The sequence below is a fragment of the Marmota marmota genome, unplaced genomic scaffold (genome assembly GCF_001458135.2).
Source record: "Marmota marmota marmota unplaced genomic scaffold, marMar, whole genome shotgun sequence".
In the NCBI taxonomy this organism is placed as follows: domain Eukaryota; kingdom Metazoa; phylum Chordata; class Mammalia; order Rodentia; family Sciuridae; genus Marmota; species Marmota marmota.
In genome coordinates this window covers 37,086,886-37,113,399 of record NW_026000229.1, presented here as the reverse complement: position 1 = coordinate 37,113,399, position 26,514 = coordinate 37,086,886, and the positions used below count along the sequence as shown (strand labels likewise).

The 26,514-nt window shown below is 38.3% G+C and overlaps 2 protein-coding genes across 12 annotated transcripts in view; one reads left to right on the top strand and one right to left on the bottom strand.

The window, feature by feature from the left end:
- The window catches only part of Oip5 (Opa interacting protein 5), a 15,402-nt gene extending 3,912 nt beyond the window's left edge, over positions 1–11,490 (bottom strand). The window contains exons 1-4 of the mRNA XM_015480803.2: positions 10,978–11,490; positions 10,567–10,633; positions 7,731–7,853; positions 3,675–3,756 (exon numbers count right to left, since the gene is read on the bottom strand). Coding sequence (XP_015336289.1) covers positions 3,675–3,756; positions 7,731–7,853; positions 10,567–10,633; positions 10,978–11,299 — 594 coding nt within the window. The 5' untranslated portion in view covers positions 11,300–11,490. The remainder of the gene's footprint in view (positions 1–3,674; positions 3,757–7,730; positions 7,854–10,566; positions 10,634–10,977) is intronic.
- Positions 11,491–11,634: 144 nt separating this feature from the next.
- Nusap1 (nucleolar and spindle associated protein 1) overlaps positions 11,635–26,514 on the top strand; it is a 30,355-nt gene continuing 15,475 nt past the window's right edge. For all 11 annotated transcript variants that reach the window (XM_048793238.1, XM_048793236.1, XM_048793235.1 and 8 more), the window contains exons 1-4: positions 11,635–11,772; positions 20,423–20,491; positions 22,017–22,157; positions 23,625–23,784. In XM_048793238.1, coding sequence (XP_048649195.1) covers positions 11,680–11,772; positions 20,423–20,491; positions 22,017–22,157; positions 23,625–23,784 — 463 coding nt within the window. In that variant the 5' untranslated portion in view covers positions 11,635–11,679. The remainder of the gene's footprint in view (positions 11,773–20,422; positions 20,492–22,016; positions 22,158–23,624; positions 23,785–26,514) is intronic.

Sequence of the window (26,514 nt, the reverse complement as noted above, 5' to 3'; positions counted from 1 at the left end):
CTTTTTTTTTTTTTAATTATAGGTGGACACAATATCTTTATTTTATTTGTGGTGCTGATGATTAAACCCAGTGCCTCACACATGCTAGGTGAGCGCTCTACCTCTGAGTCACAACCCCAGCCCACATCTCCATCTTTTCAAAAGCAGTTTCTAATGCCTACTTTTTAACCTGTATTTGGGCCACATTTTATTTCTTTGTATGTTTCATAACTTTTAAAATAAAAAATGAACATTTTAGGTAATATATTGTAGCAAATCTGGATACCAGATTTCTTCTTGTTTGTTTAAATAGCTGGACTATCATAGTGATGCCTTCTCCTCCCATCCTCCAACCCCAGTTATGAACATCTGATGTCCCTCACTCCTCATAACACAAAGCCTTCAGCAATGTGCAGTCACCCTGGGAATTTAGTGATTTTTGCACGAATCCCTGTGTTCAGTTATTTGCCTCTACTGGTATCATAACCAGCTGTCAATCAGTCTCTAGTTACTGCTGGCTAAACTGCTCCATTGTTATAACAGTGCCCAGAGGCAAAAATTATCCCATAATCTTTTTCAATTAAACCTGCTGCACTTGATGACAGGCCTATAATCCCAGCAACTAAGGAAGTAGAGGCTGGGGGATTAGAAACTTGAGGCCAGCTTCAGCAAATGAGCAAGACTAAGACCCCGTCTAAAAAATAAACAGGAGGCTGAGGTTGTGGCTCAGTGGTAGAGTGCTTGACTAGTATGTGTGAGGCACTGGATTCAATTCTTAGCACCATATATAAATAAATAAAATAAAGGTCCATACACAACTATAAAAAAAAAACAGGGCTGCAGATGTAGCTTAGTGGTAAATAAAAATAATTCAGACTCCTTTCCAGATAGTCTTTAACAGCCATTCTTGGTAAATCTAGTCTGTGGTTTAATTTGTTTCTCTCATGGAACTATCAGCTTCCTCTTAGTTGCTTTCTCTCTCCAAAATCTCCGTTGTTTTAAACAGCACCCTTAGTCTTGAACTCCTAAGTGTTATAAGTATTTCCTTTGGGAATAGCTTCAGAATTCTGTTTTCACACTCTGCCTTTCACCCTGAGCAAAATCCTTGTGCCGCTGCTTCCAAATTGAAGGGTGGGGATAGTGTATTAGAATGACACCCTTGCTTTACAACAGGGTACTAGGCATGGGAGCTAGCTTCTGATCATCTCAGCTTTAGTTTCTCAGCATGAACTTTCTGCTTCACAAGCAATCTGTGCAATAGTAATTGAGTTTCCAATATTCCTGGCCTACTGTGCCTACAGTAAATCTATTATGCAACAAATGACATTCTTTTAGAATACAGCTTCTGTAACATTGGGGAGGGGAGGTAGTTGACAAATGCCATTGGCCCATTCCTACTGGGAGGATACCGTAGCCTTCAATTGGGGGTGGGGGTAAAGGATCCCCATGTTCTTGGCTACATCTGCTCAGATGGAGCTTCTCCCCTCAAAGCTGGAGGATGGGAGAGTCTGTTATGGCTCATGGTTTTTTCACATACTTGTTTCTCCATTTTCTGCATGCCTGGAGGAAAATTTCCACAGACTTAAGATGCTTTCTTTTCTTTTCTTTTTTGGTACTGGGGACTTTTTGGCACTCAGGGTGCTTTACCACTGAGCTACATCCCCAGCCCTTTTTATTTTGAGACATTTTCCAAAATGTCTCACATTGTTTCTCATGTTATTTTGTGGCAAAGTTTCTCACATTGCCAAATTCTGCAATCATCACCCATAACTTTTTCTTTTTCAGTACTAGGGATTGAACCCAGCGGAACTCTACCGCTAATACCCCCAGGCCTTTTTATTTATTTAGAGACAGGGTCTCACTAAGTTGCCCAGGCTGGCCTCAAACTTATGATGCTCCTGCCTCAGCTTCTTAAGTAGCCAGAGTAGGTGGTAGTAATAGTAATAATAGTAATAGTGGTAGTAGTAGGTGCACACCACTCTGCCCAGCTATATGGGTGTGTTTACAATAGAATGACAGTGATATAAACTAAGCCTCCATGGTCTTATAATAATTATCAGCTAGCTAACCCTTTATAGAAAAAGCTTGCAATCCCCTGCCTTAAAACATGATCCATGAGCTTAGAACTTAGTTTTGGTGGGTGGGGGGAAATCACTGTTCTCCTGTCCACCATTATTCCAAATATTAAACTTTGAAAAATAAATGCCATTGGTCACTAAATGTGTAATTTGCAAAGAACAAACTATTATATACTACTAAAAATAAACCAATAGTAAATTCTTAGGTTGATTTTCTAAGGGTAGTTATAACCAAAATTTCACTAAGAATGAGCCATCAAGTTACCAAAACTTTGCTTTCTTCAACGTAAGTTATCAACTCCTCCATAAAACCCATTTAAATAAGAATTCTTAGGCTGGGGATATAGCTCAGTGACACAATGAACACAAGACCCTGGGTTTGGTCTCCAACACCAAACAAACAAATAGCTTAATAATATTTTACCACTCAGGGCTGGGGATATGGCTCAAGTAGTAGTGCGCCTAACATGCGTGAGGCACTGGGTTTGATCCTCAGTACCACATAAAAATAAAATAAAGATATTATGTCCACCTAAAGCTAAAAAATAAATGTTAAAAAAAGTAATAAAAATAATAATTTTTTACCACTCTTTGAGACATATAAACATAAGGCGCTTTCAAAGAGGATAGTCTATACAAGATGAACATGGTCCATTTCCAGCATAAAAGGAGAATTATAGGATTATAATATTTGAGCACTCCCCCAAAATGGACCTTATAATATGGCTTTAATATTTTGCTTTCAGGTTGGGGCTGTAGCTCAGTGGTAGAGTGCCTGCCTTGCACGTGTGAGGTACTGGGTTTAATCCTCAGCACCACATAAAAAGAAATAAAGATATTGTGTCCATCTACAACTAAAAAATATTAAAAAAAAAAAAATCTTGCTTTGTGTTTCAAATTCAAAAAACACCACCAAACCTTACATAGAGGATTAGAGTATCATACCATTTTATCATACCAAAGTTCATTGGTAGGAATTATCAAGAATTATCGCATTAAAAAATGACAAAATCATAGAATTTGCAGGGAAATGGATGGCATTAGAGCAGATTATGCTAAGTGAAGCTAGCCAATCCCTAAAAAACAAATGCCAAATGTCTTCTTTGATATAAGGAGAGTAACTAAGAACAGAGTAGGGACGAAGAGCATGAGAAGAAGATTAACATTAAACAGGGATGAGAGGTGGGAGGGAAAGGGAGAGAGAAGGGAAATTGCATGGAAATGGAAGGAGACCCTCAGGGTTATACAAAAGTACATACAAGAGGAAGTGAGGGGAAAGGGAAAAATAATACAAGGGGGAGAAATGAATGACAGTAGAGGGGGTAGAGAGAGAAGAGGGGAGGGGAGGGGAGGGGGGATAGTAGAGGATAGGAAAGGCAGCAGAACACAACAGACACTAGTATGGCAATATGTAAATCAATGGATGTGTAACTGATGTGATTCTGCAATCTGTATATGGGGTAAAAATGGGAGTTCATAACCCACTTGAATCAAAGTGTGAAATATGATATATCAAGAACTATGTAATGTTTTGAACAACCAACAATAAAAAATTAAAAAAAAAAAAAAAAGAATTATCTATAATTAAAGGAACCACACAACCATTATGAATTTTACCTCTAAAATCTTTTCTGGTAGAGGTACATTGTGAATATCCATCTCAGATGCACTTACTATAGCTCTTGTTTTTAAGAGATAGCTAGATGGAAAATAGAGAGAGAAAATATTAGTACCATACCACAGTTAAGATTATCAATGAACCATACTTGCCTTCTGAAACACAATCTGTCAAGCAAAGCCTGCCTTCTTACTAAATTCCATTTCAAGATTTGTGATGTATTCTGTTGGAAAAACAATTTCTCAACAAACAAATCAGAGAGACTCTGTCATCCTACCTTTTCCCAGGGACAAATTATCCCAGTACAAATTGAAAACAAAAAACAGGATCAGGGGTTGGGGTTGTAGCTCAGCAGCAGAGTGCTCACATAACACATGCGAGCCTTTGGGTTCGATCCTCAGCACCATATAAAAATAAATTAATTAAATAAAGGTATTAAAAAAAAAACTGGATCATATGAAAATCATGATGCACACAAGTAGATCCTATAGCATACATATTTCAAAGGAAAAGTAATCGAATTGTAGCAAATAGTGTTGGTTGCTTAGCCAGTAGCCATTCCTTTTTTCTTTTCTTTCTTTTTTTTTTTTTTAGTTGTAGATGGACACAATATCTTTGTTTTATTTATTTTTTTAATGTGGTGCTGAGGATCGAACCCAGTGCCTCATGCGTGTGAGGCAAGTGCTCAACCACTGAGTACAACCCCAGCCCCTCACTTTTTTCTTATTAACAACCCAGATTTTCTCATATGTTCAGCCTAGGAGTTGAATCAAAAGTGTTCTAAGCTAACTGTGACAAATCTGTTGACACATTTGCTTTCCCAATAAGATGATCATATAGCTTAGTTCTAGCTAATGAGAATAAGAAAATTTCTGCCCATAAAATAAGTTCCTTTGTGTTTCCTTATGCCCCAAACACTCTTCCTTCCTGTTGAAGATGCTACCATTAATATATATTCATGCTGTACTCAAGAGGAAAAAGCCAAGAGAAGCACAGAAATGCTGACCCAGATCCCTAATCATGGTTGAGCCATCAGAAGGCTCCTGGGGTAGCCAATAGCCTCACCTTTTTTTTTTTTTTTTTCCTATTTGGTACTGGAGATTGAACTCAGGGGCACTCAACCACTAAGCCACATTCCCTAGCCCTATTTTGTATTTTATTTAGATACAGGATTTCACAGTTGCTTAGCACCTCACTTTTATTGAGGCTGGCTTTGAACTTGTGAGCCTCCTGTCTCAGCCTCCCAAGCTGCTGGAACTGCAGACATGTGCCACCACACCTGGCCCTCACCTTTCTTTTTAAAACCACTGTTAAGTCAGAATTTTTGATACTAGCAACCAAATTCATTTGGATGGGATACACAGACATAGATTCATTATCTTCAAAGATTCCTGCTAACCATACTTTCCTAATTTCTATTTAGTCAACTCTTCATCTTAAAGACTAAATACTCAAAAAATCCCATAAGACTTTTAAATTTATACTAAAAACTTTGTTACTAAAAGCTTATTTCTCTAGCAAAAACTGAAATTATCGCTCTTCTGGAACATCTACTTACGTCTGTTTCTAAAAGTGATTTACAGTTACTTACAGCACATATTGAGATACTTTTTTTTCCTCATTAAACTTAATTTTAGGACTGAGGTTGAGCTCAGTGTAGAGTTCTTGATTAGTATGTGTGAGGCACTGGGTTCAATTCTTAGCACCACATAAAAATAAATAAATAAATAGATGAACTCTATATAGTGCAGAGTGATGGGAAGGCAAGGGAGGGGGCATGGGGTTAGAAATGATAGTGGAATGTGATGAACATTATTATCCAAAGTACATGTATGAAGATATGAATTGGTGTGAATATACTTGATATACAACCAAAGATATGAAAAATTCTCTATATGTGTAATAAGAATTGTAATGGATTCTGCTGTTATATATAAATAAAAAATTAATTTAAAATAAGTAAATAAAGGGCTGGGGATGTGGCTCAAACGGTAGCGCACTCGCCTGGCATGCGTGCGGCCTGGGTTGGATCCTCAGCACCACATACAAACAAAGATGTTGTGTCCTCCAAAAACTAAAAAATAAATATTAAAAAATTCTCTCTCTCTCTCTCTCTTTAAAAAATAAAATAAAATAAGTAAATAAATAAAATAAAGGTACATGTCCATCTAAAACAAAAAACAAAAACAAAAACAAAAAAAAAAAACACTTAATTTTGCCAGGTGCACTGGTGCATGCCAATAACCCGGTGGTTGGGGAGGCTGAGACAGGAGGATTGCGAGTTCAAAGCCAGCCTCAGCAAAAGGGAGGTGCTAAGCAACTAAGTGAAACCCTGTCTCTAAATAAAATACAAAATAACACTGGGGATGTGGCTCAGTGGTCAAGTGGCCCTGAGTTCAATCTCTGGTATCCAAAACAACAACAATAAAAAAACTTAATTTTAAATAGATTGTTTAAAAAATGAGGAATTCATAGTAAAATATAATTCCATCTCAAGTATACATCCTGTTAGAAATCTGCAATGAAGAACAAATGGTATATACCTAATGCACGTGAAACAGTTTCATAGTAACAAGTGAGTTTTACCTATAAATTTTATTGTTTTATCAAACAAAATGAGTTAGAAACACCAATCTGAAAATAAGCTCAGTGGGGGCTGGGGATGTGGCTCAAGCGGTGGCGCGCTCGCCTGGCATGCGTGCGGCCCGGGTTCGATCCTCATCACCACATACAAACAAAGATGTTGTGCCCGCCGATAACTAAAAAATAAATATTAAAATTCTCTCTCTCTACCTCTCTCTCTCTTAAAAAAAAAAAAAAATAAGCTCAGTGGCACCAGCCATTCAGGAGGCTGAAGCAGGAGGATTCCAGGTTTCACACAAGGATTGGCAAGATAACAAGACCCTGTCTCATGAATAAAAAATAAAAGGGGCTGGATATGTACCTCAGTGGTAGAGCACTTGCCTATCATGTACAAGGCCCTGGATTCAAACGCCAATACCATGGAAACAAAATTAAACAATACATATCTAAGCACATTAAATGGAAATGAAAAAAACAGAAGCTTTTATGTTTTATGAAGGGAAAATGAGTTTTGAATTCATGGATTCACACCTCAGCTCCTCCACCTCTCTGAGTCCTAGTTTTCTTATAATAAGAACTCAATTAGGTAAGTATAATGCCTGGCAGAAACCAGGCTATCAGTAGTTGTTGTTGCTTAGTGGTTAAGAAAAGACTTTGATGTATATTTCAGTTTCTTGTAATAAACAAAAAAGCTAAATTAAAAGGTTCAATTTACTAAGATAAAGAAATACCTAATGTAATTTATGAGAAATAACAGCAAATAGGTACTTTTTCAAGTCCTAGGAGACCCTGTGATCGCTACTTTTACTTTTCTTCGTGCATCTGTTTCATTATTCTTTTTCAGCAGATTTCTCTGCATCTACATGTATAATGTTGAAAAACCTATCACAACTTAAGAGCTTTCGCTTTTCAACTTCAGCACCATCTACAAGTGACAAGTGCCCATATTTCAAATTCCTAGAGTAGAAAATATGGTTTATTTGGGTCAGGTAAAAAATCCTATACATGTGAGTGGTGTCTTGCATGAGACAAATATGATGACAAGGTCCCACCCTATGGGAGGGAGATGGGCAAGGGCACAAACCCAAAAGGTATCTATGGCAAAAGCTTGCCTTCCTGAATTTTGTTTATTGAAAGAATAGCTTCTGAATTATTCTATGGTACCACTATGAAGACATGGTATGATTAGAAGACATCTAAAATCATCTTAATGTTATAAGATTATATTTTTGTTCTACTACTATTTTTTTTTTTTGTAAGAGTGCTTGGCTTTAGCATCTTCTTGAGTACAAATACTTTGTCTTTTCCAAAAGATCTTTTAAAATTTATTTGAAGGCAACCCCTATTGGGTTTTCTCTTTCCCTGCTTAATAAATTCACTTGAATATATTTTACTGTTTTATGCTCAAAAATAAATAAATACATATTTTTTTAATCTTTATTTTTTGATAAACAATATCTATATCTACTTACCACACCATTTTATCACTGGAAAGGCAGAAGTGACCTCTCAAGGCAGCCAAAGCAGCATGGGTGGAATATAGATGGAAACCAATGGGAATTTCACAGGAACCACAGAATAAAAGGTTGTAAGTGCTAGGAGGGAAAACACAAAATAGGTAAGAAAGAAAATCACAGAACAAATCAAAATAAATAAGTCTCTGGAAGCATTTCTATCACTTAAGACACAAGAGAAATTTATGTTATAATAGGAATGAGACTGAAACAATGTCACATCCAAGAAAGGGTAACTCAGGTTTTAATATAATTATACTCTAAATTACAGAAACCTTCATGGATTCGTCCATTAAAGCAATTAAGGATATATAACTCTGAGATAGGTAATTTATCGAGGGGAGGGGAGGAAGCTAACTAATGAGATTAACACTGAAACATTCAATTTATTTTTGTATTTTAAATTCTTTTTTTTTTTTTTGCAGGTTGTATTTCCCTTTCACATATCTCTTATCACTGAACTATACCTCCAGCACCATAAAAGTTGATCAATTGTCTGATTTTTTTTCCACATATTTTAATGAGTGCATTATAATTGTACATATTAATGAGTTCTCCGATTTGTTTTAAAACACTCCATAGATTGGGCCCGGTGGTATACGCTTGTAATCCCAGCCACTGGGAAGACTGAGAAAGAAGATCATAAGTTGGATGCCAGGTTCAGCAACTTAGTAAAACCCTGTCTCAAGATAAAAATAAATAAATAAAAAGTACTAAGGATTTAGCTTAACGGTAAAGTACCTCTGTGTTCAATCTCTAGTATCAAATAAATAAATAAATAAATACTCCAAGATAGATAAAAAATGAAGAATACAGATAAAATAAAATTGTCTCTCTCTCTCTCTCTCTCTCTCTCTCTCTATATATATATATATATATATATATATATATTGTGTGTGTGTGTGGTACTGGAGATTGAACCCATGGCTTTGTGCATGCAAGGCAAGCACTCCACCAACTGAGCTATATTCCCCAGCCCAAATTGTCAAAATATTGGTAAATGCTGAAACTGGGTAATGGGTACATGGGAATTATTACAGTATTTGAAGTATTTTAAAATTTCTCCATAATAAGGAACCCAACTACTAATTTTTTAAAAAGCTCTAATTTTTTAAAAAGATTAAAGAGAAAATGCTCATTTACTTGCTCGCCTGCCATGCGCGGGGCGCTGGGTTCGATCCTCAACACCACATAAAATAAAGATGTTGTGTCCACCAAAAGCTGAAAAAATAAATATTAAAAATTCTCTCTCTCTCTCTCTTAAAAAAAAAAAAAAGAGTCAATCTACAAACACTACTGAATGCCTATTTTAGCTTATTTTAAAAAGTAGTTTACAGGCTAGGTAGAGCACTTGCCTATATGTATGAGGCACCAGTATGATACTCAGCACCATATAAAAAAATTAATTAATTAAGGATATTGTGTCCATCTACAACTAAAAAAAAAAAAAAAAGGGTAGTTTAGTAATATACTTTCCTGGGAATTAGGTTATATCTTTTAAAAACAAAAAGTGTTATTATCTTATAAAGATTCTTACAAAAATATTTATGAATGGAATGATATAATTTCAGATATGTACTTAAAAACATTAAGGAGGGGTAGGTATGATTATAGATAAAACATGATTGGCCATGATTTGCTAACTGTCCTCATTTAGTGACTGGTAATACATGGGTTCATTATACTGTTCACTTCTGTTTAAATTTGCAAAAACAATTTAAAAAGAAATATTTTACTTATAACCAATATAAGCAGAATTCCACAAAGTAAATATTACTGTTGAGCATAACAAAAATTCAGCATAACAATGCTATTTTTAAGTGCTAAGACTGTAATACAATAATGCTTACTGAAATTAGTTACATTAAATCTTCCACCAGTAACAGAATAATAAAATTTGGTAGAGAAGCAACCTTTGGAAGTCAGGTGCAGTGGTTCAGCCCTGTAATCCCAGGTGGAGTGGCCCACCCCTGTAATCCCAGCTAAATTCTAGGCCAGCCTGGACAACTTAGCTAGACCCTGTTCCAAAACAAAAAATAAAAAGGGCTGGGGATGTAGCTCAGTGGTAGAGTCTGGGTTCAACCCCTAGTACTTTAAAAAATAAAAAGAAATAAAAAGAATGAATTGTCTTTCTGTCAAAGGCCAATATTCAAATTTTTGGAGCCTTATTTTAATAATAAATTCACTGAGTACTTGATTGTCACTTGTAAGTCATACAGCATTCAAGTACTTAATAATCACCTTGTTTTTTTTTTTTTTTCTCTCCCAATTTCTGAAATCACTGAATCCTGCCATGATTTATTACAAATTCCATGTTAAATACAAACTTGAAGTCTTGGTAACCTAAAGGACTGTAGTTCATAAATTATTTTCACTATAAACCAAAATTTTCCACTATAAAACACACCTTTTGGGGTGGGGTTGTGGCTCAGTGGTAGAGTACCCGTCTAGCATGGGTTAGATTCTCAACCACCACATAAATGTAAAATAAAGATATTGTGTCCACCTAACACTTAAGATTAAATATTTTTAAAAAGACATCTTTTTTTAGCCTCACTTCATTTGTATATAACACTAGGAATGTGGACCTCAGAAAGATTTTTAAAACTACACAAAAATCTTCTTCGTTTCATAATACAACAAGTTCTTACAGGTGTGTCAAACAAGTAAAAGAAACATTCTATCATTTGATTATACTGTATGAACATAATAAACTTTATCGGAACAAATGGTATACTCCTCGGACAGTATACAATTTGTTTCTAGAAAACCATCAGTAATTCTCGGTACACACCTGCATTTAAGCGAACCTTCAATGCCAACCAGGAAGGGTGCTTCCAAAATGACGTTATTTGTGACTCCTAAAACGAAAAACACGGGTCACAACTTGAACTTGTGAGGGCCTTAAAGGAAAACCTCCCTCCTGGCCAGACTCATAGTAGCGCTGGGGGCGGACACCAAGAAAGGAGGCCTGGCTCGGTTTTAGAGCGTTTGACTAGCAAGCGCGAAGCCCTCTTTTCCAGCCCCAGCGACTGGGACGGGAAAAAAATTTAAAACCGGGGGGATAAAAAACAAAACCACGAAAACCACCCCCACCCTCCGTCCCAAGGGGCAAATTTCTTTCCAAATCTACATCCTGTTTCCTTTCCAGCGAGTTTTCTGCTAGCCCGTCCCAGACTTCTCCAGAAGCCGCCCTCCAACTTACTGGAGAAGACCACGGCCCCAAGGGAACGCGACAGGTCCCAGGCGAGGTGCACTGAATCCGCCAGCACAGAGTGGCATTGCGCGCACTGGAACACCGCGCATCTCTCGGGCTGCAGCCACGACGGCAGCAGCGGGCTGATTGGGTGTTCTTTCGCCCCACATTTCGTCGGACCGAGCGGCGAGGACCCCTCCACCACCTGTGTGTCCCACTCCATGGAGGTGGTAAAAGAGGATTCGTCGATCACCTCCTTAGCGCCGTCACAAAAATCACCTCGGGACACTTCTGCACAACGAGACCGATGCCGCCGCGGCCAAGCCGCCATCTTCCTGCTGCGGTCTCCTCTTTCAATCTCGCACCAAACTCTGCTCCAAGCGTCGCCCCCGCGTCCTCAGTAGACCCTGTGAGCGGTGCGCTCCATAGCCCACCTGTAGCTTGGACGAGCCCCTAGGGCCTTCCGCCTTCGCGGTATTGGAGAGGTGAAGGGTGGAGCGTGCGCCAGTGGAAAATCAGTTTTTCTATTGGTCAGCGTAAGAAACCCCGCCTTCGAGGCATTTTCAACCAATGGAAGTGCAGCGTTCTTCGTTTAAACGAACTATAAAGGTCTACTGGGCCAACGCCTAGAGTGGCGCCAGAGTTTTGAACGGTGTAGTTTACGTTAGCTGACTGACCCTCTGCGCTTCTCCAGTTGGATTGTAGAACGCGATGACCGTCCCTTCTGCGGAGGAGCTGGACTCCTTCAAGTACAGTGACCTGCAGAACTTAGCCAAGCGTCTGGGCCTCCGGGCTAACCTGAGGGTATGGGGCTTGCGGTGCCGGCGGTTGGGCGGGCGGGTAGGAATTAGAGCCTGATAGAGAGAAGGCGCAAAAGGGTCCAAACTCGTGCCCCCGGGATGAGGCCCAGTCCTTTCCCTGGAGCATGAGATTTGGTTCCCGGTGGTTAAAACTCTGCAAAATGGAAAAGGAGCAATAGTTGTCACTTATTATTCGAAGCTGCTTTTTTTGAGGACTCACGTGGGCCTTTGCTCCAAAGGGCTGGTTTGGATTGGTTCGGTTTTATTTAAAGTACTCTGATATTTCCCAGGTATTATGAAACAGTCCCAGAAAGTGCAAGGTTGTCTTAATGCCAGTTGAAGAAATAATTAGCTCTGCTTCTGTAAAACTCTACAGTAGTACCCATAATCTTTTGATAATTTATTGGAGGACCTGACCGAAAGAATGACTTTTAGAGGACCACTCTCGTGAATAATTATTTATTTTGGCACTGGGGAGCTTAATTACTGAGCTACGTCCCCATTCCTTTTTATGTTTTTTTTTTTTTTTTTTTTGAGACAGGGTTTCACTAAGTTGCTGAGGGTCTCGCTAAATTCCTGAGGCTGGCCTCGAATTTGTAATCCTCCTGCCTCAGTCTTCCAGATAGCTGTGATTACAGGCATTCGATACCACGCCCTCTTTTGGATAAAATTTTATCGTTAGTCCCTGATCTTATATGCTCTTTCTTTAATTGATCACTATTGTCAGTGGTGTTCTCTTCAAAACCGATAAAGTTTTTGATTCTGAGTCTGCAAGGCTTGGGGAAAAAATATGGGGATTCAGTTTGGGACTGGAATTTTATAATTTGAGATTTCCCATATAATGCTAATACTCCAGAGATTTGTTCTGTAAGATGCCAACAATTAAAATTGGATGAATGTCTAAACCAGTTATCACAAATGTTTTTAAATGGTTTAAATAGAATAATCATGGTCCAGGTATCTCTTTGGTATGTCTGAGTGTTAAAGAAGTGTCTCTGGGAAAGTTTCTGGGCTATAGCGTTTAATTGCTCTTCAATACTTGGTGAATAAAGCCTTAATTCCTTAACTTAAATCCAGTAGGCTTTTTGCTATCCCTCTGGAATCATTTGTATCCAAGGCTGTATCCCTAAACACTTGGCACCCTTGCCCATCTGTGTAATTTCTCATTTTGACCCTTTGACCTCATATTTCATTTTCTCTTCTTCATCTGCATAAATACTTCTCAGTTGCCTTTCACAGTTTAATGGAAATATTATCCTGATGTGGCTCCTGGTCCCCTATTCTTCATTTCCTTGGCTACAAGTTCCCTACTCCAGCAATCATGGGAATACTTTTAAAGCAGTTTATTTTCAAGTGTTGTTTTTGAAGATTTGCTGGGCTACGTCTTGCAATCTGGTTATTTGTGCATTGTATTTTTTTTTATAAATTGCTTGAACAGTGGTTTCATCTATCCACCTTGGAAGTCTTTATAGCACTAAGTGCAGTACATTTTATGTAGGAGATGCTGGATAATTATTCAAAACTTCTTTACAACTGCTTCTTGGCAGTACTAGAATAATACACTGGAAGATAGTTTGGTTGGAAAGAATTTTGAGGAGGCTTTTCACCTGAGTTTAGAGCTCTGGCTAACATTTAAGGCCTCATTAATCATTGAATATCTAAAGAGCTAGATTTTTTTCTGAAAGTTTTACCATCATTGTCTCTTGAGGCACCTGATCTAGAATAGCCAATTAATTGCTGTTTTTTTAGAAGTAGGGTTATTTCTTGTTATCATAGATCCCATTGCTTGCCTAGCACACAATATCTGGCACATTGTAGTTATTGATAAATATTTATTAGAATGTCCTATTTCCTGGACAAATCTGATCATTCAAAGCTTTATTATAATCAACTGTAAGAAGAAATTGAGACCCTTAAGGAAAACTGAATTTGGGCTAGGTATTAAATTATATAACCATATTTATTTTGATCAATATGATAATGGTTCAATGGTTATGTTTCTTTTTAAAAAACAAAACAAAAACCTATCTCTTAGAATACATACCAAGTGAAGTGTTTTTCTTTCTTTCTTTTTTGGTACCAGGGATTGAACCCAGGGTCGATTAACCACTAAATTGCTGAGGCTGGCTTTGAACTTGAATTTATGATCCTCTTGCCCCAGCCTTCAGAGCCAGTAGGATTGCAGGCCTGCACCAACAGGTCCAGCCCAAGTATTTCCATGTGAAATGTTATGAAGCCTGTAAAATGCTCCCGAAAAAAATAGAGGGGGAACTAGGTGAAATAATAACAACAAAATGTTGATAATTTTGGAAAGTAGTAACAGATACATGGGGGTTCATTATACTATTCTTTTTACCATGTTTGAAATATTGCCCAAGAGCTCATTGAATCAATTGCCTTTTAAAATTACAAATAGCAGAAAAAGATTAATAAATTGCTTTAGAAATAATTAAGATTTGATTAAACTTGCCAGGCATGATGATGCACGTCTGTAATCCCAACGACTCAGGGGTCTGAGGCAGGAGGATTTCAAATTCAAAGCTAGTCTCAGCAACTTAATGAGACCCTGTCTCAAAAAAAGATTAAGAGAAAAAAAAGGATGTGGATGTGGCTCAATGGTAAAGTGCCCCTGGGTTCAATCTCTGATGCCCCCCTCCAAAAAATATTATTTAAATAAATTCTACCAGTATAATGTCATTAAAAATAAATTTAGAAAATATTGGCTCGCTCTTTTGAGATGCTTTGCTTAATGGTAAAGCAAAAGAAAGGAGTCGGTTACTAATATTTGTGGCCATGGTCCTTTTCTCACTATGCTCTCTCTTCCCTCTTGTAAAGTTAAATTATGAAGAAGAGCACTATTTTCTATTTCTTTAGACCTCTCTACTCACCTGGCAAAACCCAAGCCTAATTAAACTCAGCTGTTTAATCTGCCTCTTTAATCTTAATCTGCCTCTATTTATGCAGCTGACCTTGACTAGAGAAAAAACTTAGTTGATTGAACTTTATATATTTTTAATGTGGTGCTGAGGATCGAACCCAGGGCCTCACACAAGCTAGACGAGCACTCTACCGCTGAGCCACAACCCCAGCCCCCACTCTAAACTTTATTTTTTTTTTAATTATAAATCTTTCTCCTTTTTTTTTTTTTTTTTTTTGGTACTGGGGATTGAACCCAGGGGTGCTTAACCATTGAGCCACATCCCCAACCCTTTTTATATTTTATTTAGAGACAGGGTCTTACAGAGTTGCTTAGGGCCTTGCTAAATTGCTGAGGCTGGCTTTGAACTCAGTCCTCCTATGTGATTCCTATGTGAATCTAAAAATTGGCATTTGATCCAACCGTACATTCTTTTTTTTTTTCTTTTAAATAGTTTTTTGTTTTTGTAGTTGTAGATGGACAGGAAAAAGAGAGGGGAACTAGGTGCCTTTATTTTATTTTTATGCAGTGCTAAGGATCAAACCCAGTGTCTCATAGGTACTAGGCAAACTCTGCCACTGAGCTACAGCCTCAGCCCCTCCTGTACATTCGTAGTACTCATTAACTTTCACTTTTTTTTTTCCCTGCAGTACTGGAAAACAGTCTCACTTTTGAGGAGAATTATTTCCTATTTTCCCTCCTCAAATTGATTCCCTTTCTTCCCTTGGTAATTTTTCCTCTTAGGTCCTGGGGAAATGGATGCAGTCAGCAAAGAATTACTCATCTTTGCAGCACCAAACCCTCCAGTCAGCCTGCACCTTTACACACTGCCTATGCTCCCCTCCTTCCCATTCTAGTAAAAGACTAATACCTGTGGGCAATCTTTCTACTTAAGCTTTCAGGGGCCCTCTGGCCTCCTCTAGGACTATACTCCTATAATTAGTACTCCCTCCTGCTTTGCTTTTTCCAATTCTGCTGGCTCGATACCATACTACATAAGATCTTTCTTAGTATCACCCATCAATTTTTTTCACCCATCTTTAAAAAAAAAAGAAAAATCCTTCCTTAACCCCAACTCCTTCTCTCATCTACTGCCCCATTTTTCTGTTCTGTTCTACTGAAATTTACCATAGTAGAGCCACCATCTACAAAACTTGGTCCATTTCTGGTCTCAACCTGCCTACCAACAGATTTTAGCATGGTAGAACACTCCCCTCTGCTCAAGCCAATTTTTTTTCCTAGGCTGGTTTTTATAATTTTCTCCTTTATTTTTTATAGTCTCCTGGGCTGTTTTTTACTCTGTCAGATACCTAAATATAGAGTGCCCCAGGATTCTCTCTCTTTTGGTGGTCTTCTCCCACAATTTTAAATTCATCTAGAAACAAATGCATCTACATTTCCTGGAGGATTTCTCCCCTGAGTTGTGAATTCACATATGTAAGTGCATCTTCCACAGCACAATCAGTTCCCAAAACTGATGACCTTCCCATCTCAGGCACACTTGGACCACCCTTGATTCCTCCCTTCATTGCACACACCCACCCATCCTTCTCAGCACTCTCAACTACACCTAAAATCTGACCTTTGTGTACAGTCCTGGGTCACAGCACTCTTGTCTGACAACCAGGGTCCCATTCTTCCTATTAGGTTCTGCCTCTACTCTCACTTCTTTGTAGTCAGAGTGGTATTTGAAACTGAACATGTTATTTTTTCTGCTTAGTGATTTTTCAGTTCTCTCACATCTAACATAAAATCCAAAATCTTCCAAATGTAATGAAAGAAATTTGGTTTCATCCTGATTTTAAGGGATTTTTTTTTTTAAGAAAACAACTAAAATTGTCAATAAGGAAATTCATTATGGACTATATATTAGATGACATTAAGAAAATATTCTCGGGGCTGGGGATGTGGCTCAAGCGGTAGTGCGCTTGCCTGGCATGCGTGCAGCCCGGGTTCGATCCTCAGCACCACATACAAACAAAGATGTTGTGTCCACCGAAAACTGAAAAATAAATATTAAAAAAAAAAAAAAAGAAAAAAAAAAGAAAATATTCTCTCTGGTCACCTCTTTGATTTCCCTTCCCTCTAACTCACCCCAGTGTTCAACTTAGAATGCTTTATTTGCTGCGTCTTCATTCACATCTCAGCTCACTACCACTTTGCTGACCTTCCTAACTCAGGCTGTACCACCACGCTATCCCAGTTACCCAGTATATTGATTTTGCCTTATAGGACGTGATAACCTATCATTTATTTCTAGCTTACTTGGTTAACAGGCCATTTGCATGCTAGTTTACTGCTGTAATCTCCTGGATGTTAAGAGACCTTATCTGTTTTGTTCACCAGTCTCTCTAGTGCATAGAACAGCATCCATTACAATAATGCTATTGAAGGAAAGCATGACTAAATGCTGAAAACTAACATCTCTACTTCCAGCACAGTTCTTGAGCATCACCTTATACCATTTAACCTAGATATCCTCACTTGACTCTGCTTTATGTAGCTAACTTCATCAATGTTGCATGTTTGGTGAGGTTTTCATGGTATGTTAAGAAAGGTTAGAATCACAGAAGCAAAAATACCTTAACTCTGCCAATCACCCCCTTCCCAGAGAAAATTAAGATACTGCTTTATGGGCTGGGGAGGTAGCTCAAGCGGTAGCGCGCTCGCCTGGCATGTGTGCGGCCCGGGTTCGATCCTCAGCACCACATACAAGATGTTGTGTCTGCCGAAAACTGAAAAATAAACATTAAAATTCTCTCTCTCTCTCTCTCTCTCTCTCTTTCTCTCTTTCTCTCCTCTTAAAAAAATTAAATAAAATAAAATTTTAAAAAAGATACTACTTTATTACTTGTTGGAATGGTGTCTGCTGCTGTCTCAAAGCCCAGTATTCTGGTATTTGGGTGGGGGGTTGGAGGATGTAGCTTATACCCTAAGCAAAAACTTTCCTGTACACTAAAGCCCAAACCAAATTTCAGGATCTCTGTCTTTTTTTTTTAAACATGGGTGATTTTAAATGGTGTGAAAAGAATGGGAAGCCAGATATGGGTGTACACAGCTGTAATTTCAGTTATTTGGAAAGCTTTGTCAGAGGATTGCAAATTAATATCAACCTGGGCAATTTGATGAGACCCTGTTTCAAAATAAAAAAGGAGTCAGGATGTACACTTGCCTAGCATACATGAGGCCCTGGGTTCAGTACCCAGTACTGCAAAAACAAAAATAGGCAGTGTGGCTGAGGTCTATAATCTCAGCTACTTGGGAGACTGAGGCAGGAGAATGGCAAATTCAAGGCCAGCCTGGGCAACTTAGCTAGACCCTATCTCAAAAAATAAAAAGGGATGGAGGTGTAGCTCATTGGTAAAGCACCTCTGGGTTCACTCCCCAGTACTTCTGGAAAGGAAAAAAGAGCCCAGCCCAGTGTCTGGATCCACCTTAAAAAGGAAATCTCTAGCCTTCAACTGCTTAGGTTATATGGAAGAGGTTGGGGGTGGGGAAGAATCCAGTCAATACACTTGATCTTTCAAAGCCCGGAATATCCACTCAGATTAGTATTCTTCTTTCAGAAAAGACAAGGGAGCTGGAATTGTAGCTCAGTGGTGCTTGCCTAGCACGAGTGGGGCACAGGGTTCAATCCTCAGCACCATATAAAAATAAATGAATGAAATAAAGGCATTGTGAATCTGTGGCCTAGAATATTTGAAAAAAAGAAAATAACAAGGGACGGGCTGGGGTTGTAGCTCAGTGGTAGGGTGCTTACCTAGCACTGTGAGGCACTGGGTTCAATCCTCAGCACTATGTAAAAATAAAGATGTTGTGTCCACCTACAACTAAAAATATATATTTTTTTAGTTGTAGGTGGACACAACATCTCAACTGCTTAGGTTATATGGAAGAGGTTGGGGTGGGGAAGAATATATATGTAATTTATTTATTTAATTTTTTTAAGGGGCTGGGGTAGTTCGCCCAGCACGTTTGGGGCCCTGGGTTTGATCCTCAGCACCACAAAAAAAAACAATAAATAAGATATTGTGTCCAACTACAACTAAAAAATAAATTTTAAAAAGGAAATATTTCCTAGAGTGAAGAGAAGCTAGGGGTTTCCTCTCCCCTAGATAACTATGCCTATCCTCTTCTCCAAGACTGGCATCTTTTGCATTTTCCATTTTAGGGACCCCCACCTGGGCACAATAAAATTTGCCTATTCTTTGACTCATGTTTGCACTGATTTTACTTCTTCTTTTTTTTTTTTTTTTAGTTGGACACAATACCTTTATTTTATTTATTTTTATGTGGTGCTGACGATCCAACCCAGCGCTCTACTGTTGAGCCCCAGCCCCAGCCCTGATTTTACTTCTTAAGTGTTTTGCAGGGCTAGGATTGTGGCTCAGTGCTAGAGTGCTCGCCTAGCCTGTGTGAGCACTGGGTTCGATCCTCAGCACCACATACACATACAATAAAGATATTGTGTCCAACTAAAACTAAAAAATAAATATATTTTAAAAAAGTGTTTTGCATGTATCCCTACTGCCATTTAGCCCTGCTGTTCAGGCCACAGTCACCTGTTTTCCTAAAATAGTCTCCTAGCTGTGTTTTCCTGTCTTCAGTCTTATCTCCTTCAAGTGAATCCTGCACATTTTGTGGCCAAAGTGATCATTCTGAATGATGCAAAATTGGTCACTCAGTGTTACCAGCACTCCAGGCCAGAGCCTGATGTGGTTGCAAGGGACTGGATTCAGTCATCTGCACACATGAGAAAACAACATAAAAAGGAAAAATGAATTTAATTGTAATTTGACCAAAACTGGGAAGGTAGCTTTCTTCGCCTGCCATACAGTAGCAGTTTTGATTCATAGAAATGAAAGCCAGAAAATGTACATATGTAGATTTAGCTAAGTTGTACTAGTCACACAATTCCAGTTTCCAATCCTTGCTTGTGTCTTCCCAGACTTTGGGGCCAGTTTCTCAGTTTCCATTCTCAGCATGAGGATTTAAAAAGTAACTTTCGCCAGAAAAGGGAAGTAAAAAACTCATTTAGGGGCTTTTAATTTTAAAGGGACTCTGATTCAACATTGCCTTGCTTCTAGCACTTCAGAGACTGCCCTTTGCCTCAAGGGTAAAGTTCATACTCTTGTTTTTGTTTTTGTTTGTGCTGAAGATAAATCCAAGGCCTTGCATGTGCTAGGCAAATGCTCTATTACTGACCTATATCCCAACCCCCTAAAGTTCACACGCTTAGGAGGCTTAAAAGGCAGGCCTAGAGAGATCAAGCCCTTTCCCAACTTTCTCTCCATCCTCACCAAGAGTATGCTCCACCCATGCTGAATTTAATTCTTGAAACTCCACCTTGTTGCCTTCCCGTGCTATTTCTCTATTAGTTTTTCTATGTCTAGTTCTCTCTAGCCTCCTGATCTCAGCAGCCTGAACCAGCACATTTTGATCTTAAAACCAGTGTGTCCAGTTACCTGCTAAAGTCTTCCCTGACATTCCAGATTTTTATGGCTAAGCCCATTTTTGTTCTTTGGGGCATTTATCTCTCTATATTGCATTTGCAGTTTTCTTTGACACTAGGGTATGAAATCCTTGTGGGTAGGGGCCAATTTATCCAGGTCATAATTCTAGTCTTCTAGCCTAATCAGAGTATATTTAGTGAATATAAAAGGAAGAACAAAAATGTTCAGCACATCTTTCTTACTCATTTGACTTTTCGCCCTAATGATGAGGATTTTTTCTGCAGGCAGACAAGTTGTTAAAAGCCTTAAAAGCCCATCTTAAACATGAAGAAAGAAAAGAAAAGAAGAATCGGGTAAGTAATGTTTTTCACCACCACCTAACTAAATTATGTTTACTTACTGAGCAGTTAATAGTAATTAGTGATGATTTAAAACATGCTGTTTTTTTTTTTTAACTAGAGATCATTTTTGACAATTGTGCCTGTGACTATCTTTTCATAGTTATTTGTTAAAATGATAAAACTGTCTTAGGCAGGCATATAAATTGTTAAATAAAGTGTCCCTATACAAACGCAAAAGTTAATTACTACTTGCCAAATATTATGAAAGTTAGCATGGGATAAGTAGGGAGGGAACTAAATTTAAAATCAGAAAGACCCAGCTTATGTAGCAGTTCTCCTTTCTTGAAAAACTCAAATTCCTTTGTGTGCTGCTAAATTGAGTGTTGCAAAAAGCAAATTAATTAGGTGCTATGAAAATGACTTATATAACATATAAAACACTGCTGATGGGAGAGTTGTCATGGCTGCTTCATTCCTATAATGAAGACTTGATAAGGCATGACACCTAAATAGATCAGTGGCCAGGATTCTCAACTTGAAATTGGAGGAAATTTAAAAAAGAAAAGTGAAATTGAAGAAAATGTTACAAGGCTTTAATTGGAGCCTTGGTCAACTACTGATAGACAAAAAATTAATTATATATTTAGAAATGAAGGTAAATATAAACATGAACTAAATATTGAACTTTCTCCTCTGTCTTTACAATCTCTGCAAGTCCATATTCCAATTTATAAACATTTGAAAACTTTCAGTATTCTAATTTCCTTTTTCCATGCATGTCCATGTTGTGCTGGGGATAGAGCCATATGCATGCTAAGCAAATACTCTACCACTGAGCTATAGCCCCAGCCATAAGAATTTATTTTGAATTCAGGTATAAGGGCTGGGGGTGTAGCCAAATGATTCAACTTTTGACTATCATGGACAAGGCCCTGGGTTCCATTCCCAGCACTGCAAGAAAAAATAAATAAAAAAGAACTTTAAAAAGTTGCTAGATCTGGTGGTATGGAGCTGTGACTCAGTGGTAGACCACTTGCCACAGGGTTCGATCCTCAGCATCACATAAAGATACATAAACAAAATTAAGGTACTGTATCCATCTACAACTAAAAATATATTTTAAAAAAAAAAAAAGTTTCTATATCCCTGAGCATGGTGGCACACACCTGTAATCCCAGTGGCTCAGGAGGCTAAGACAGGAGGATCCTGAGTTCAAAGCCAGCCTCAGCAAAAGTGAGGTGCTAAGCAACTCAGTGAGACCCTGTCTCTAAATAAAATATGAAATAGGGCTGGGGATGTGACTCAATGGTTAAGTACTTGATAGACCAAAAATTAAAATGATCTATTTCAAATTCAACATCTTGGGCCATTCCATTTTGAGCAAGGTAAAAGTCAAAATTCAGTTAGATATCAGATTCCTAAGTAATGAATCTGTGAATAAAGACCTTAGGTGGGTAAAAAGACTTGATATACAAGCCTTGGGTAAATCAGTTTATACTGTAAATGGAACATAGTAAATTAATGTTTCTCTTTTCAGGATGAAAGTCAAACTTCTGGATCCTCCAAGGATGAAACTGTGATACAGATTAACAGTCATGAACAAGCCAACAGGGAGCCAATTGGCAATATCACCAAAACGAGGAGGTGCAAGACAGTTCATGGGCACCCTGACTCTCAGGTGAATAGAAGTGTGCAGATTGAACAAAAGCCACCATGTTTGCCAAAATTGGCATTCTTAGCTTTCCTTTTAATTCCCTTATGAGGTCAGGTGGTTGGAAATTCACCATATACTGCAACAGCTCTTCAAAAACACAGACCTGTGTCGGGGCTGCTCATCATTGTACCCCAAACCCCTAGCATTTAGGAAGAAATTACTAAGTATTAAATATAGGGCTGGGGCTGGGGCTGAAGCGGTAGCGCGCTTGCCTGGCATGCATGCGGCCCGGGTTCGATCCTCAGCACCACATGCAAACAAAGATGTTGTGTCTGCCGAAAACTAAAAAATAAATATTAAAAAAAAAAAAGTATTAAATGTAAATTAAGTATTTGTTGAATAAATATGAATATTCATTAAGTGACCACTTAAATGAGGTGTTGTAAATAAGAAGGAAAGAGAAACCAACATGGGAGTATGGTTTTAAAGTTCTCTTTCCTAGCTTGCCCTCCCACTGATCACGCTATACTTAATCTTTCAATAGTGTGATTATGTGGCTAGCTAGGGGCTTCCCTCTGTTTTAGTTACTTTTTTTTTTTTTATTTGGTACTGGAGATTGAACTTAGGGGTACTATACCACTGAGCCTCAACCCAGCCCTTTTTATTTTGATATAGGATCTCCCTAAGTTGCTTAGGGCCTTGATAAAGTTCTGAGACTGACCTTGACCTTGGGATCATCTTGTCTCAGGCTCCCAAGTAGTTGGAATCACAAGCATGTACCACCACACCCAGCTATACTTTCATTCAAATGTAACTTTTACCAGACACAGTCCTAATTTCTTATTTTCTGGCTTCACATAGTCCCTTGGTCAGTAGAGTACCTCGGTCTCTTACATTAGTTTATCATTTATAAGAGAACCATTCTTTCCAGTGGTCCCTAATTCCTATTCCCAAATTAACATTCTCATGACACTGGATAAGGCACAAAACCAAATCAACCACTCAGAAGTCTTATTCTTGGGGCTGTGGTTGTAGCTCAGTGGTAGAGTATTTGCCTAGCACGGGTGAGGCACTGGATTCAATTCTCAACACCACATAAAAATAAATGAATGATGGGCTGGGGTTGTAGCTCAGTGATAGTGTGTGCACCTTGCATGTGGAGGGCACGGGTTTGATCCTCAGCACCACATAAAAATAAAATAAAGGTATCCATCTACAACTAAAAAAATATTTTAAAAAATAAATGAATGAATAAGGCTGGGGATATAGCTCAGTTGGGAAAGTGCTTGCCTTGCATGTATAAGGCCCTGGGTTCAATCCCCAGCACCATAAATAAATATTAAAAAAAAAAAAAAAAGTAACTTTTTTTTTTTTAATTCTGCTTTACTCTTTTAACCAACCCCCTTCCCCTCATTATGTAACTATCTTTAGAAGACAGCAGTTACTTTTTATTTAAATATGAAATTGTTTATTTCCTTTTAAAATTTGTAGCAGGATCATTCTGAGGTAAAAATGAGTGATGATACTGAATTCCAGAATCAAGAAAAGCAGAAAAACCAGGATCTTGGAACTACTGCAAAAGTTCCTTCTCTGCCAGACCAGAGCCAAGGAGATGATAATGTTGTTTCCTCAGGAAAAAGTGAGATGAATGGTATGACAAGTGACTTTTTTTTTTTTTTTAAAGAGAGAGAGAGAGAATTTTTTAATATTTATTTTTTAGTTTTCAGCGGACACAACATCTTTGTTTGTATGTGGTGCTAAGGATCGGACCCGGGCCGCACGCATGCCAGGCGAGCGTGCTACCACTTGAGCCACATCCCCAGCCCAGACAAGTGACTATTTTTTAAAAAGGAAATTGCTGGGGCTGGGCACATGCAAGATCCTGCGTTCGATCCTCAGCGCTACATAAAAATAAAGTTATTGTGTCCAACTACAACTAAAAGTATTTAAAAAAAAAAAAAAAAAGGAAATTGCTAGGGGTAAGTGCATATTAATTTCCTAGGATTGCTGTAACAAACTGGGAGGCTTAGAACAACAGAAATTTATTTCATAGTTCTGAGAGCTAGAAGTCCAAAATCAATGCATCAGTTATCAGCAGAGCCTTCTGAAACAATGGCTATCTGCCCTGTCTCTTCCTACCTTGTGGTGGCTTGTTGATGCTTGGTATTCCCTGGCCTTCTGCTGCATTTCTCTGGTCTCTGCCTTTATCAACACTTGGCATTCTCTCTTTCTGTCTCTTCTTTAAAAGACACCAATCATACTGGGTTATGATCCACCCACACATCTTCAACTTGATTACATTTGTAAAGACCCCATTTCTCTAGAGGTTATTTAGAAAGCGGTATTAGATACCAAGGGTTAGGGCTTTAACATATCTTTTTTGGGGGGTGTCTAAAGTTCAACCCATAGTACCATGTTATAGAACTTCTAAGTGTTCTGCAATTAAAGCAAAGTTAGAACCAAATACAGATTTATCAGATCATCTTTACCTTTTTTTTTCCCCCCCTCTAACACTAAGAACCAATTCCAGGACCCCAGAATGGTAGGAAGCATTCTACCACTGAGCTATACCCCCAGCTCTAACTGATATAGAAACCAGAATAAGAGGGGTAGCTGGGAAGTTAATGTCTTTCTCATTTAGTCTCATTACCTCCTCTAGCCAAGTACAGAGACCAATTCAAAGACCTGTTTTGCCTCCTCAACCAGCAGGGAGTTGTGAAGTTTACCTTCTAAGTGGCATAGCCTTTTTTACTCTGATAAATTAATATATTCCTAAGTCTAACTTCCTGAAAACCTTTTCCCTAAATTTTCTCAGGTAACAGTTTGTTTCAGTAAAACTATAAAACTCAGTTCCTCCACCCCTAATAGCACTTTGTGCTCTCTGTCATTCGTCAGGAAAGCTGCCACTGGCCACAGAGCATCTCAGCATTAGGTTCACCTTGATAAACCTGCCTGGACCTGAGCCTTGCCAGAGAAGGGGTGTAGGGATTGAGAGAGATGATTTCCATTTCTTTTTTCACCAGCCATCTAAATCTGATCCTCAGCCTTCCTATTTTCCCCCAAATTTCAAATGTCTTACTAAACCTAGAAAATTGCAGGAAGAATGGTTTTGATTTAATGGATCTGAGATGAGCCTAGGAGTTTATTGGTTTGTTTTTGTTGTTGTTTTTTGATACCAGGGATTGAACCCAGGGGTCCTTAATCACTGAACCAAACTGAGCCCTTTTTATCCTTTATTTTGAGACAGGGTCTCAATAAATTGCTTAGGGTCTAAGTTGCTAAGGCTGGCTTTCAACCTGCACTCCTCCTGCCTTGGCCTCCTGAGCCTCTGGGATTACAGGCATGTGCTACTGTGCCCAGCTGTTTTGTTTTATTTATTTATTTATTTATTTTTTGTTTGGTTGGGGGGTGGTTTACTAGGGATTGAACCCAGGTCCTTCATAATGCTAAGCATGCACTCTGCCACTGAGCAACACATCCAGCCCAATTTTTAACAAGCCTCCCCAGATCATTTTGATGCATGTGCCTTATAGCCCATTTTTAAAATCATGATATAAAGCAAAATTTTAAGAAATGACAAGAGTTGGGGCTGGAATTATGGCTCAGTGGCAGAGCACTTGCCTCGCACATGTGAGGCACTGGGTTTGATCCTCAGCACCATATTAAAAAAATAAAAAAGTAAAGGTATTGTGTCCATCTACAAATTAAAAAATAATTTACAAAAAGAAAGAAATGACAGAGTTGGCAGTGAGAGTCTCAGGATCTGGTTTTGGTGGCCTGGAAAAAATGAGGAAGGGTGGGGCACAATGGAACGCATCTACAATTTCACTACTTAGGAGGCTGAGACTGGAGGGTCATAATTTCCAGGCCAGCTTTTCTGAAGGTCCCTTTAAATCTTCATTGTCTAAATCCAAAGATACAGAACTAATGAAGGACTTTTTTTCCCCATTAATCACTGTTGACTTAGCAAGACCTTGTCTCAAAATATGAAAATAAGGGACCTAGGGATGTAGCTTAGTAGGTAGACTGCTTGCCTAGCATGCATGAGGGCCTGGGTTCAATAACCAGTCCCATAAATTAATTAATTAATTAATTAATTAAAATGGGCTAGTGCTGTAGCTCAGTGGTAGAATACCCCTAGCTTCAATCCCCAGTTCTTGGGGGTGGGGGGAACAAAATGAAGATGGGCAGTAAGATAGGTTTCTCTGCTGAAACACAGTAGTTTGAAGGTTCTGGGGAGAAGAAATTGTTTTTACTTCTTATTTTGATATAATTTCATATTTAGAGAAAACTTGCAAGAATAGTACTAAGTTTCTATATTCACCCAAATGTTTAACATTTTACCATATTGGCCTTATCCTTCTCTGTGTCTGTATATATA